Source organism: Papio anubis, chromosome 2 (genome assembly GCF_008728515.1).
Source record: "Papio anubis isolate 15944 chromosome 2, Panubis1.0, whole genome shotgun sequence".
Classification (NCBI taxonomy): domain Eukaryota; kingdom Metazoa; phylum Chordata; class Mammalia; order Primates; family Cercopithecidae; genus Papio; species Papio anubis.
Genome location: NC_044977.1, coordinates 142,893,364 through 142,907,957, shown reverse-complemented (window position 1 = coordinate 142,907,957; position 14,594 = coordinate 142,893,364). Strand labels below are relative to the sequence as shown.

The window sequence follows — 14,594 nt, the reverse complement described above, 5'->3', positions numbered from 1 at the left end:
GAAAGCTCTTAATCTACATTTACTAAGTTTTTGTTATCTATTTCTAAAGTTTGCCTAAGAATATTCACAGTTAATTATAACTATGAAGGTATTTACCAAATTTTTTTTTGTCTATTTTTTTGAAAGAAGTACTAAGGTTCTGAAAAAATTTACAAAACTACTTACTGGATCCATTAAAAACACTCGAGAAGCTGCAGACAGATTCAAACCAACTCCACCTGCTTTTAAGGACAGAAGCATTATAGTTGGAGATCCTGCTTCAGTGTTTTGAAAACACTGAATTGATTCAACTCTTTTCTTTTGGGCCATGGAACCATCCAAACGAGTAAACACAAATCCAGAGGCTCTTAATGGGGGAAGAAAAGAGACAAGCAACAAACACTATCATTATAAAAATAAAACAGAGTTAAGTAACCACAAATCTCTTCAATAAATTCTTTCACTCATTTATGTTAACAAATGTTTACTGAACACTTATTAATATGCTAGACACTGCAGTCAGTCATTTTCTGATAAATTCAGGACTTAATCTTTAAATTCCTGTGCTGCCAGGAAGTATTCTCTATTGTGACTCTCAGTATCTTTTAGATAAAATGACTAAAACTGGCAAAAGAAATAAGCTTTTTATTTTTTTTTGCTATTCAAATCAATACAATCATATAAAATCCTTTTACTGAAAGTGAAAAACACTGTGGAACTTACTTAAGTGGTATTTCTATTAAAGACAGGAATGTTGTAAACTGAGAAACAACCAAACTTTTTATGTTGGGATTCTTCTTTCTTAAGTCAGTCAATGCATGCATTAGCGCATTAATCTGAAAAAATATTAAGATGTCCGTTAGATTCCATTTTAAATCAGTAAAATTAGTTTGAAAGTTTTTATCATAAAGAAAAAGTCCTGAAATATTATTTCCCTAAAATGCAAAAGACTACTCATTTAAAACAAAGAATTAAGACTGAAAGAACACTATAATAATCTGAACCCATTCTATTTCCTCTCAAATTCACCACTAAAAATAAACAGTGGTCAACAACAGAATACTAAAATGACAGGAATGAAAGTAGAATTATGATTTTGATATACTGTGTATATTTCCTTATATACAGGTTAAACAAATACTCAAATATTTGCACCTGAGTACTCTACCTTTGAACTGGATGTCCATTCCATATCAGACTTTTTCTCACTGTCACATGCTAATTCTTCTGGAGGACATTCTAATAAATTATCTTCATGTATATCATTTCTGCATAAAGGGCATTTAGCATGTGGCTATATAAGAAAGAAAAAAGTATGAGCAACACTTAACAGAAGAACAAATATAAATATGCCTAAAAATTTTTAAATGTATGCTAAAATCTGTATCTCTCATAGCTAACATTTTATTAAACCTTTTAATAGATTTCATCCATTTAAGAGACATCTGAACATGCTGAATTCCAGACATGTGATAAGTAGAATGGGTAAAGGAGGGAGCAAACATATGTGATCTGGACTAGCTAGAAGCAACAGCAAGAAACTAAACATTATAACGTTTGTAAGCAAGTTTAAAAAAAAGTCATGAATAACAGTTTATTGAACGTAAATACAATAGAGCTACACTATTTAGTACTATTCTTAAAAAAAAAAAATCCATCTTAATGGCTTATAAAGCCATTAAGCTTATAAAGCTAATAACAGCTTATAAAGCTACTAGGATCTGTTAAATCCTATCAAGTTCATTCCAAAGCAACATCTGTTGTACCCATTTGAACCTGCTAATAAAATAAGATATCTTAAATAACTATATATAAAACACCATTACAATAAAATAATTCTGAAGGTAAAATTATTTAAAAGTCAGTACAATGGGGTTACTTTTGGGGAAGAGGGAGAGGGTAAATGATTGGGAGGGGCCACAAGGGGACCTAGGCAGTAGATACAGGAATATATTTACTTCATGATAATTCACTGAGCTATTTAATCATGAATTTATAAATTTTTTCTACATATATCAATTTAAAATGTTTAAAAAAATTCTACCCTAGCTGAATGACTGCTTAACAAACTAGTCTACTTCAAAAAACTTCAACCACACAAAAGAATCTAGACCTACCTTATCCAACACAATAGCCAATAATCACATGGGGCAATTAAGTCCTTGAAATGTGGCTAAGCCAAATTGAGGTGTGCTATAAGTATACACTACCACCAAATTCTGAAGATTTAGTTTTTTGCAAAAAGCACATCACATTAATACTTTTTATATTTTAGATATACTGGGTTAAATACAAATGTATTAAAATTAGCTTAATGTTTCTTTTTACTTAAGAGTATGACTACTAGAAAACTTAAAATTACCTTTGTGTCTCACTTTATCAATCCATTTATTGAACAGCAATGATATAAACAGTTAGTGGAATTAAGACATTGATTGTGAACATCTTTTTATGTTGAAAGTGTTGCATTAGGAGAAATATATCACTTATTAAAATACTGGAATAATTAACTATCAAAGGTGTATTATTAAATCCAATTGCAAAACTCCATATATTATCTTTTATTAAAGACAGGTACACTACTCTATCAAACACTGAACCTCTACTGAGCAAAAAACTAACCTGCTCATTCTGAATGACTTGGCAAATACAGGGTTTACAAAATACATGTGCACAATGTGTTATCACAGGAACTGTTAAAGAATCCAGGCAAATTGCACATTCTTCATCTGAACCTGAGCTCAGAATTAACTTCATCTTCCTTATTAACTTCTTTCTCAGTTCTTCAGGTGTATCATTTCCTAGAGAAAAGGCTGAAAAATTAATGTCAGAGCAAGGTTTGTAATATGACAAGTTAATCTATCTTATATAAGGAAAAGTTTCGCTTGCCAGTAGGGAAAGTCTCTCATCATTTTCTGTCACAGGCAAAAAGCATAATTTAAATTTGAAATTTAAGAAACATTCAGAAGCCAAAATAGTAGCCAACTCACGTAATATACCTCATAGAGAAGCATCATTATAACATGATAGTGACATATCAGCACACAATAAAAGGCAGATCCAATATGAATCTTTCATCAAAGGGTATCTATCACTGGAATTCCTGGAAAGACCTCATTATAATTCCATTTCACTGGTAAAAAAAATTATTGAATATATTCCTAGCTGAGTCTCACACTAAAAGCAATCTCCATTTGACAGAACAAAATAACAAACTAAATGTATGCTACATAAAAAAAATTGATCATTCTTATCTAAGTATCTCTGACAAATAACAATGATATGAAGCAATCAAATTTACCTACCTGAGGGGCCACTGGAAGACACTGCATTTGTAAGAAGGTAAGTATGGCAACAAATTTGCCGCAATCTAAGCAAAAGACCCAGGACATCTGCATAATGTGCCAAGACAGTCCCTTCATTAAAATACCTAGAGATTAAAATGTCAAATATTACTAAGTCCGCTAAACAATAACTTCCTCTTCTAAAACAGCAGAGTAAAATGGCATTGTTCTTTTCTTCTCTAGAAATTACTCCAAAACAAGAATGAAAAACAGAAAAACAAACTCTAATAAAATCAGGAGAGATCTTTAACAATAAGGCACAATATATGAGAAATGGTTGCCAATTGCAGTATAAGTCAGATAGGAAGATGCTGAGAGAGATGACTGCAGATCTCAAACAGAGCTGCCAAAACATAATTCTTTAAAATGGATGGCATGCCCTGAGGGGAAAATCAATACCTCTCATGTGCAGAAACAGGAACAGGGTGCATGCTTGGTGACTTGAGCTTCCCTGGAGAAATTTTTATCAAAAAAGAGGGAAGGTAAACTGAACACAGAAACATACAGATGCACTGTGTTTTTCAAAAAAAGACTATGGGCACAGCACTCTACACTCCAAGCACCCCTAAAGTTTCTGATCTCTATTTATGTGTACTAATAAAACATAAAGTAACTCAACATGTAACCCTGACTCTTAAGTAAATTGGGTTATTTCCTGCTGGTCTGGGACATGATTATGACCTTTCCCTTTATGTACATCTAGACTAGCAAGCAGCTAGTCCAAGAAGAACTCAAGATATTCAAATATAAGTAATAATCAGCAGAGAGCAAAGGTAGGGAACACATGGCAGTGAAAGAAAACTCAGCAGAAAAATGTTGCCACAGAGCAAATAAAAATTATGACCAAAGATACTGTCACAATTTAACACCACTCAATAAAACAATTCCTCCAAAAAAAAAAAAAAAAAGAGAAAAAGAGCTTTGAAAAAATATGGCAAGAGAACATAAAGAGCTGAAAGATGAGCTGGTATGGCTCAAGAAAGTGAAAGAAAATAGTGAATCATCAGAGAAATGAAAGTCACACTGAAACCAATATAAGCCAATATAAAAAAAGACTAGTCACTGATAAAAATACAGAAAAAGGATGTAGGAAACAGGATTGAGAAAATCAAGATTAAACACAAAAATGTAAAAGTTCAGAAATAAAATGATACCTATGGAACGCAGATAAAAGATATCTAACATACACAGAGAGAAATAAAATAATGGAGCAGAAAACAATATTTAAAGAAAGCTTTCCAGGAAAAAGAAGAGGGGAAAAGCCTGGAATCTAAAGATTTAAATAGTATCACATGTCCCAGGGAAAGTCAACAGAGAAGTTGTTGAACTTTAGAGGAAAAAAACAAACAAACCAGGCTTCCCCACAGAAACATTCTATACAAAATACAGTGGTACAATGACAATGTAGATTCTTAAGGAAATGGGCGATCCAAAAATTACATAACCAGGCCATCTGATATTTAAGTATTTTAAGGCAACAGAAGAAATACAGCCTAACGACTAGGAGGACAAATTTTTAGAGCTAGCTGGTCATGAATTAAAAACTTGGCTGTGCCAATTTAATTATGTAACCTTGGACAGGCTGCTTAACCTATGTCTTGAGCTTCCTCAGTCGTAATAGTGGCACTGTAAAAGTACCTATCTCATACAACTACTATTATTTAATTTAACACATGTGAAGTATTTAAAATAGTGCCTGGACTATATTAAGTGCTATACATGAATCTGCTGCTAGTATTAGTACTGTTAGTATTATGGCAACAAACACTTCTGAATATTCAAGAATGCAAGGAATAGGCAAAATAATACAAAGATTAAACTTCCAAGCTCCAAACCCAACTGCCAGAGTTTAAATATCAGTCCTGTCATTCACTAGCTGTGTGACAACAGTATAAGTCACCTAAACTGCTCTGTGCCTCAGTTTCCTCATTTATAAGATGTGGGTAATAATTATACTGACCTAATAGGATTGCTGTGAATACATTTAAAGCACTTAGATCAATGTATAACACCTAGTGAGTGCTAAATAAATGTTAGTAAATATATAGCCTATTAAAAAGAATACTTTAAAAATAACATTTTCTGAGAACAGTTTCAGTAAAGTTAAAGTTTTTCAACTTTTTCAAATAGAATAACCTTTACTAACACTAATTATTCCCTGGCACAGTCATAACTTACCCATACTCAGCATTTCAGTTTAAGAGATCTCTTTTGAATGCCTACCATGTGCTAAATATTAGACAATTCCTTCTATTTCACCAGCCATTGCTGTCTTCATAGTTAGATTTCTTTAACTTTACTCACTCCCTTGGTGATCTCATGGCTTTAATTACCATCCACACATAGGTGACTTTGCACTTGACTCTCCTATCCAACTAATTATTTGATATCTCTACTTGGAAACTTCACGGGCATCCTATGATCAATGTGTCCAAACTGAGCTTCTGATCTTAGCTTAAAAAAACCTCTGCTCTTCCCATAGACCTGTCTTGGTAAACGGCAATTTCATCCCTTCAGTTATTCAGGTAAAAAGGCTTGAAGTTATCTTTGATTCCTCTCTTTCACATGCCATAACATATCAACCAGCAAGTTCTGTTGGTTCTACGTTCACAATTTAACAGAATCTAATCATTTCTCACTCCCTTTATCACTACTATGGCAAAAACCACCATCATCTCTTACTTTGACTGCCACTGGTCTCCCTACTTCTGACCTTATTCCTATTCAAATAACCTAAACCTGAACACAGCAGCCAGAGTGATCTTTTAAAATATAAATCAGATTATGTCACTCTCCTGGCTCAAAACCCTTTAAGGTTTCCTGTCATAAAAAGTAACAGCCAAAGTCCTCGATATATGCGTTACATATCCCCATTCCAATATATCTCTGATATCATGACTATTTTCTCTCTTGTTCATACTATTCAGCCACACTTGCTTCTTTGTTATTCTTCAAGCTCACTAGGCATGCTCCCAACTGGGAGCATTTACACTTGCTCTTCCTTCTGGCTGAAACACCCCTTAATCCCAATCTCCTTTAGATCTTTACCTATTTATCATCTTCTCAGTGAGGTCTTTCTTAATACCCTGCTAAAACAGCTTTGGCATTCTCCATCCCCTTTCGTTGCTTTATTCCTTAAAACTTAATCATGTTTTTAAAGTATCTGTTTCTTCCTATTAAAATATAAATTCCTTGAGTGCAGGGATTTTTGTCTATTTTATTCTGCTGTATCCCAACGTGTATAAGCGCCTGGCACACAGTGGGTACTTAATACATTTTTGTTGAAAAAATGAATATGAAAAGAAATAAGATTTTGCACTCAGAAATCTCCTGCTTAGAACAATTTTTCCCACTCTCTCTAATTCCTACCAAACCTGCTTTGTACCTACCTCACTGAAGTTTTTATGTTTTGAAGATTCCCCTTTCACAGTCCTGTTCTGCTTTCACTTGTCTCTTATTCATTCTGTTCCTATAGGCATTCACATTAAACCTGATCTTGCTTGGACTAGAATTTCATACCTTCTACCAATCCTTAATCTTCTTGTTAAACCTGTTTCATCAGTTCCTATTCCCAGATTTCCATACGATGTTGGAAATAGAAGCAAGCAAAATCTTCTGGCTAGTAATTGAGAACTTGTCATTTAATGTAAGCTTTAAATTGTTTCCTAACTTAAGAAATTACTTACCTGGTGAATTATACTATTATTTCATTCACCTTAACTATTAATTTGTAAAAAACACTGTAATTCATAGAAGCAAATCATCTTTCGGTATACTTCAAACTATTGCTAACACATCTAAATAATGTCATTCAGTGAATGGGAAACAAAGTAAACAAAAACTATTTTTTAACATGGCTTTCTTTCTCCATACCTTCCAATAGTGGCTCTGCCTTCATTTTTCACAGACTGATAAATCTTTCTCTCTTCATCTGAAAGTGTAATGTGTTGAATAAATACTTTACGTTCTGGTAACTCCAAAACAGGTTTTCCTTTAATTTTGCTTGTCTTTGTTCTTCTAAGTGTAATATTTTTAATTAGGGACTGTAAACGCCTAATCAGAATAAAACAAATAATTATGTACCTTTTAATTTCTATATAAATTGATCCAAGAAGAACAAAACATAACATTTTAATTTGTTACTGTTTTACAGTTTCTGTAGAAGTGTTTTTAAAATCCCCTATTTGGAGTTTTAACCAATCTGATAATCACAGAAGTATACTACAAAAATAAAGTTATTAAAACAAATGTATGGAAATTTACCCTCAATACCTATCATAGTTTAATCTTTTTATATCCTGTCCTTGTTTTCTTAAGCTCTGCTCATCATTTTTGTTCCAATCATTAACTCTTTTACTTTTCAACTGTCCTGTCAACTCCATCACCAGTCAACACTCAGATTCTAAGTATCTATTAAGTGCAAGGCACTGAATTAAATGTTGTAAGAATACAAATATAGGTAAGATACTACCTTCTGTAATATGAAAATCAAAAGTATATAAATAAGTAATTGTATAAAATAATGAGTGCCTCCAAAATAAAAAGATAATATGGTAATTCAGAACACACAAAAATCCTTTACAGGTTCCACAATCTTTACATTTCCTTCTCAGTACTGGAAAAAAGAGACGTATCAATTCTTGTTTTTTCCCAAAATTGAAATATAAATACAATTTCCTGGAGTTTAAATAGTTGGTTTTGAGGAATCAAGTGGATAGTACTGCCAACTAGGTTAGTGGCTCTTGAAACTTTTTCACTATAACTTACAGTAAGAAACACATTTTATTCTATCTAGCAAAAATACACAACCACATACAAAAGAAACAAATATTTTACAAAATAATACTTACCATGTATCATGCACTCTGATATTTACTAATCTCTTCTCTATTTCATTGTCTTTTTAAATGCTGGCTACCACCTTTATAATGATTTTATGTCCCACTAACATATCTCAAATCTTCAGTCTATAAACTGGCGCTTTGGTCAAAAAGTTGAACCACATTAGTCTACATCTTGCAAAATGGCTATTACTGAATTTTAATTTACGTTCTCAACTTTTATCTATCTCCATCTCCACCAGAAACAACCACATAAAACTTTCCTATACAACTTTTGCTGACGTCACGGGACATCACATCATTCACTATATAGAGCTATATAAGGCCGGGTGCGGAAGCTCATGCCTGCAATCCCAACACTTTGGGAGGTTGAGGCAGAAGGATCACCTGAGGTCAGAAGTTTGAGACCCGCCTGGCCAACATGGCGAAACCCCGTCTCTACTAAAAATACAAAAATTAGCGGGGTGTGCTGGCGCACACCTGTAATCCCAGCTACTTGGGAGGCTGAGACAGGAGAATCACTTGAACCCAGGAGGCGGAGGTTGCAGTGAGCCAAGATTGCGCCACTGCCCTCCAGCCTGGATGACAGAGCAATACTCCATCTCAAAACAAAACAAAACAAAACACAAAAACAACAAATAAGTAAATAAAGCTATATAAGATACGAAAATTTAATGCATATTAGAGCCTCAAAGGATATACAATGTTTCCTGCTAAATCTGTTAATGGTGGTTTTGGGGCTTTGGGGCTTAGCAACACACAAAAAACACAAAGTTATGTCTTTCCTTTCAGTGTAGCCAAAACAGGGGAAGGGTAGTTATTCACTATTAGAAATCTTTGTCTTTCCAAACAAGCATCACTAGGTTCTGAAAGACAAAGGCATTAAGCCATAAACACTTTTTAGAAGGAAAAGTTAAGAGTCAAGTTAAAATAGTAAAGAAAGTGACAACTGGTTCAAGCTACTAACAGTTATTTGTAACTAGTATTAATCACTGTCTGAAATTACTTACCTAAGTCCTCCTTCATCTCCCATTGTGACAGGACGCTGAATTGTTCTATGCCACCATTCTCTATCAATAAATGGTTTAAGTTTTAAAAAAGAAAGAAGAGACCACAAGTCCTTTAAAGAATTCTGGATTGGAGTCCCTAGAAATAACAGGAAACTGTTGTAACTCTTTAACCAGAGTATCCAATAAGAATATCTATTTGGCCCAATCAGAGAAGACAACAATTGAAAATGAGCACTCTGTACCAGGCCCATCATTATCAATTAAATTAAACTATCAAGTGCTGACTATAATGCTTTATTAAATATATACACATCTCAAGATACAGTTGTGCTCTAATTTTTAGCTCTCACACGCCACACTAGCCAAGAAAAAGACTGTGGAAAATACTTTCTCCTTATCAAGTACATCTGCTTATTTGGTTTTTAAAGCAGCAGCACTAGCAAGAAGGAAAAAGCAACTAGTTTAAGTTTACATTCTTTTCCTTACCTTCCAGTAAAGGTACTGTGAATGGCAAACAGGTTCAAGGATGGGAAACAGAAATCAGGATTATGACTGGATGACTAGAGTGTCTACTCCATTTCCAAGGTTCAAAAATAAGTCTAGTGACTGTTCCATAAATTATCAGTAAGTCAAATGTTGTTATATCATAGGCAATTATGAAAAACAACTCAAAACATTTGATTAAATTATTTCTAGGATTAATTTTGGAGCAGACTTTACATCCACTTGAAGTTTACTAAGTTATTTTACTAACTTACATAACGATACATTTTAGAGATTTAAAGTTTTAATAAGTTTAATGCTATGATTACCTGTCAAAACCCATCTTCTTTCTGATTCTAAGTCAAGTACAGCTTTTGTCTGCTGAGCATTTGGATTTCGTATGGCATGTCCTTCATCCAGGATCACTCTTAGCCACCTTATGCTATGTAATGGACTATCCCCTTTAGTCTGAAATAAATGTTTTATATGAATTAAAAAACACAGGAAAGTAAAATAGTACTTAATATGATTTGCTAACTAGTTGCTATCATTATTTAATATCAAATTTACTGTGTGCTAGGTACTGCTTTAAGCACAATAATTATTGAATACTCACAAGTTTATAAAATAAGTACTTATTAGCACACCTAATTTTACAGATGAGAAAACTGAAGCACAAATTGCTAAGTATGTTACCCAAAGCACCATAGGTAATAAATGGCAGAACTAGCATTCAAACCCAAGCAGTCTAGCTCTCTGTTGAGTCACTGGTCAATACACTGAACTGTTCTACCTCAGATTAAAACATAGCAATGATACAGAAAATGGCAGTTGTAAGAATTACTTGAATTCAACATTACTTTCTTTTATATAAAAGGTAATATTTTTATCAGAAGACAAATTTTGATAGCACAGTATTTTTCAAAAAACTTTAACTTTTGAACAATTGGAATTATGAAGGTAAAAATCAATTAGACTAATTGGAAAACTTATGAACTGTAACTACAAAAAAAGCATACCTTCAAACTGAGATATTAATCAAATCATTGTGATAGAAAATAATTTTCCAGAATATTAAAAAAGAAAATAGAATTCATTTACAAATTGCTTTATATACTTACAATCCAAATTTTAAATCTTAACTTAAAATGTTCTAAATGAAAAATATTCCTGTCTGGGTGTGGTGGCACACGTCTGTAATCCCAGCACTTTGGGAGGCCAAGGTGGGTGGATCACCTGAGGTCAGGAGTTCGAGACTAGCCTGACCAATATGGTGAAACCTCATCTCTACTAAATTAAAAAAATTAGCTGAATGTGAAGGTGCATGCCTGTAACCCCAGCTACTTGGGAGGCTGAGGCAGGAGAATCACCTGAAACCAGGAGGCAGAGGTTGCAGTGAGCTGAGATTGTGCCATTGCATTCCAGCCTGGGCAACAACAGCAAAACTCCACTGAGAGGGAGGCGGAGAGGAGGAAAGAAAAATATTCCTAAATTAGCATCTAAATAAGATGCAACCCCCCTTTAATGCAAAAAGTAAAAAAAAAAAAACAAAAAAAAACTATTCATTTTCTATATATTATTAAGTATTTAAAAAGAAAAAAAGTATAAAACCTGAATTTTGGAACACTCTAGAAACCTGTGGCATATTTCTTACATTCAATCTTTAAAAGATCTCTTAAGTATCAGCAATACTTACTCCATAGTCATGAGTTAAAATATTATATGTAGTCAAAACAATATCCTGTTTTGAAAGTAAGGCCGGTTCTCTAATACGATCAGGACCATAATAAACATAAAAATTCAAGTGTACATCTGATTTTATATGTTGTCCAAACTGGTCCTAAAGAAAAATTAGGAATATTTTTAACAATGAGCAGATTAGTGTCAGACTTAATACATGTATAAAAAAGTAACTGCCCTGGCAGTAGTGTGACAAATCCAACTACTAAAATTGTATGAAATCAAGTTTCCTGCAGTCTAGACCAAAATAATAACAATAAGAAAAATGACACACACACAGTAATAGTAACACATTATTTAAAATTGACTTGGCCCTACCAATCAGCAACTGATTCATTTTTAGGAGGAAAATCCAAAGTTCTTTAAAACAATAACGAGTTTTATAAAAATATTTTAATTAGAAGGCTCTTTAATGCTGTATTAGTTAGCAGATTTAATAATATAAAAATTAAACAGTAAAAGAACAACCACCAATATTTCAAGGATGCGGGCAGAGATTCAAGCACTGTAGCCACTTTCATTCATTTATTAATTGGCCTACTACTCGCCAGGTATCAACTACAACAGTGATGTAACTAAAAACGAAGAACAAATAATCATCCCTGACTTTCTTGAGGATATGATCAGTTTCAAAAACTTATTTTTTTTTTAATCATGAAAACACCAGACCTAGAAGATTTTCAGCAGAAAAAAACAGCCTGATTAAGTTGAAAAGAGAAGATACCAGGGAGACACAGCACAGAAGCTATGAGGGGAGAGATGATGAAGCCCTAAACCAGCACGGTAGAAGTAGGAACAGGGTGGAAAGGACAGGTGTGAAAGAAAGAAACTAAGATAAGACTGATAGGACTTGGGGACTAATTAAATATGAAATATGAATAAAAATAATAAGACTGACATGTTCTGATACTTCAATGACTACCTAGAATTGTGTGATTAAAATATAAGGAAGTTTAAAAAAAAAAAAAAAAAGAAGGGAAAAGTGGCATCCAAGTAAGAAAAAGATGAATATTTTAGACCTTTATCATTTTTGGTCACTATAGAATACCTGACTGAAGAAGTATACTAGGAAAACGTAAATAATTACCTGTAGGTAAAAGTGAGAGGTGTAGATATGAATTTTAAAGTTAACAGCAGACAATATTTACAGCTACAAGAATGAATGAAATTTCCTAAAGAGAGCATGTACAGTGAGCAAACGTTAGGGACAGAGTCTACAGAATACCAATATGTAAGGAGAAGACTTATGTTTTTATTGGGAGAAATTACATGATGTCTGGGGTATAATTAAAAATATTCTAGGCCAGGTGCAGTGGCTCATGCCTGTAATCCCCGCACTTTGGGAGGCCAAGGTGGGTGAATCACTTGAGGTCAGGAGTTCGACACCAGCCTGGCCAACATGGCAAAACCCTGCCTCTACTAATACAAAACTTAGCTGGGTATGGTGGTGATGGTGATGCGCACCTATAATTCCAGCTACTCGAGAGGCTAAGGCATGAGAATAACTTGAACCCAAGAGGCAGAGGTTGCAGTGAGCTGAGACTGTGCCACTGCACTCCAGCCTGGGTGATGGAATGAGATTCTTTCTTTAAAAAAGGCCAGGCGCAGTGGCTCACGCCTGTAATGCCAACACTTTGGGAGGCCGAGGCGGGCGGAACAAGGTTAGGAGTTCGAGACTAGCCTGATCAACATGGTGAAACCCCGTCTCTACTAAAAATACAAAAATTAGCCAGGCGTGGTGGCACGTGCCTGTAATCCCAACTGCTCAAGAGGCTGAGGCAGCAGAATCACTTGAACCTGGGGGCTGGAGGTTGCAGTGAGCTGAGATGTGCCACTGCACTCTGGCCTGGGTGACAGAGCAAGACTCTGTCTCAAAAAACAAAACAAAACAAACAAAAAAATCCAGCAAAAAAAAAAAAGGAAAGCACATGTGTCAGACTTTTGGTACTTTTTGAATCTTGATGACTAAATGGAGATCTAATTAACATTTTTTAAAATACTCTTTTAAAAAAACTCCATATTGTATGGAAATACAGAAAAGGCAGATTTAATAGGAACCAGAACAAAGAGAAACAGTTAAGTCAGGACAACAAACATAAAGGTTAAAGGCCTGGGATCCAAAGAATATAAAAGTCTCAAGAAAAAAAAAACAAGGTGAACTTTTAATTTGTCATCTATCTTCATTCCCATTCTTTACAAGAAGGTTTAGAGATAGCTTACAAAATAAGACATAAAAAAAAGAGTAATAAATGAGTAACATATTCAAGGCAGAGGAAAAGGGTACCTCATTGGACATGGCAATACTGAAGTCTGAAGATCTCTGCAAAGCGAGTTTTTGTAGGGAGTGGAAGCAACAACTAGACTACCAAGGACTGAAGAAAGTATTAAACATGAAATAATAAAGGCAAAAATGCAGAGAGGATAAAACATGAAAAAGTAAAGCTGAAAACGCAAAGAATTTCTTAAATAAATTTGGTAAAGAAGAAAAGATTAGAATCCAGCATAACAAAGAATCCAATATGAGTAAACTGAATCAATGGGTGGCCTTGAAATGGGACAGTGCATGTTTATAAAGGGATTACACTCGGAAGAGAAGAAAATCAGCTTTTCTGGAGAATGAAGGGAGAGAACTATAGTTACTCCATTTCTAGACAGTGTTAGGCTATTCTGTTGATGTATGTATATATCATCCTCTCAACAGAAAATGAAATAGGTGTTATTTCATGAGATTACTTGTCTAAATATCCAGAACAAATATGTGGTAGAAGTAGGATTGGTACCCAGGTTCTACTCCTTTATCTGGATTATTCGAGACAAAAAAGGGAATATAAGTCAGTTCTAGCCTGCTCTGCAGAATGCTAGATCCTGTACTTGAGAGCCAGGAAGAGAGTATCTTGTTGAGACTGTGAAATTTTAATTCCTGATCATTGAGATCATTTGGATGTTCGTCCCCTCCAAATCTCATGTTGAAATGTAATCTCCAGTGTTGGAGGTGGGGCCTGGAGGTGGGAGGTGTATGGATCATAGGGGCGGATCCCTCCTGAGTGGCTCCGTGCTAACCCCTTAGCGATGAGTGAGTTCTCACTCTTTAAGTTCACATGCAATCTGGTTGTTTCTAAGTTTGTAGCACCTCTCCACTTTCTCTCTTGCTCCCACTCTGGCAATGTGATGCTGGATCCCCATCACCTTCTGCCAAG

The 14,594-nt window shown here is 34.3% G+C and overlaps 1 protein-coding gene across 6 annotated transcripts in view; it reads right to left on the bottom strand.

Annotated features, from left to right (window-relative positions):
• The window catches only part of HLTF (helicase like transcription factor), a 54,815-nt gene that overhangs the window by 7,799 nt on the left and 32,422 nt on the right, over window positions 1–14,594 (bottom strand). For 3 of the 6 annotated variants that reach the window (XM_021934751.2, XM_021934752.2, XM_021934753.2), the window contains exons 15-23: window positions 11,354–11,497; window positions 9,987–10,125; window positions 9,175–9,310; window positions 7,197–7,376; window positions 3,285–3,409; window positions 2,602–2,792; window positions 1,148–1,273; window positions 703–815; window positions 166–346 (exon numbers count right to left, since the gene is read on the bottom strand). In XM_021934751.2, coding sequence (XP_021790443.1) covers window positions 166–346; window positions 703–815; window positions 1,148–1,273; window positions 2,602–2,792; window positions 3,285–3,409; window positions 7,197–7,376; window positions 9,175–9,310; window positions 9,987–10,125; window positions 11,354–11,497 — 1,335 coding nt within the window. The remainder of the gene's footprint in view (window positions 1–165; window positions 347–702; window positions 816–1,147; window positions 1,274–2,601; window positions 2,793–3,284; window positions 3,410–7,196; window positions 7,377–9,174; window positions 9,311–9,986; window positions 10,126–11,353; window positions 11,498–14,594) is intronic. The other 3 variants (XM_003894975.4, XM_021934754.2, XM_021934755.2) reach the window with 1 other exon arrangement.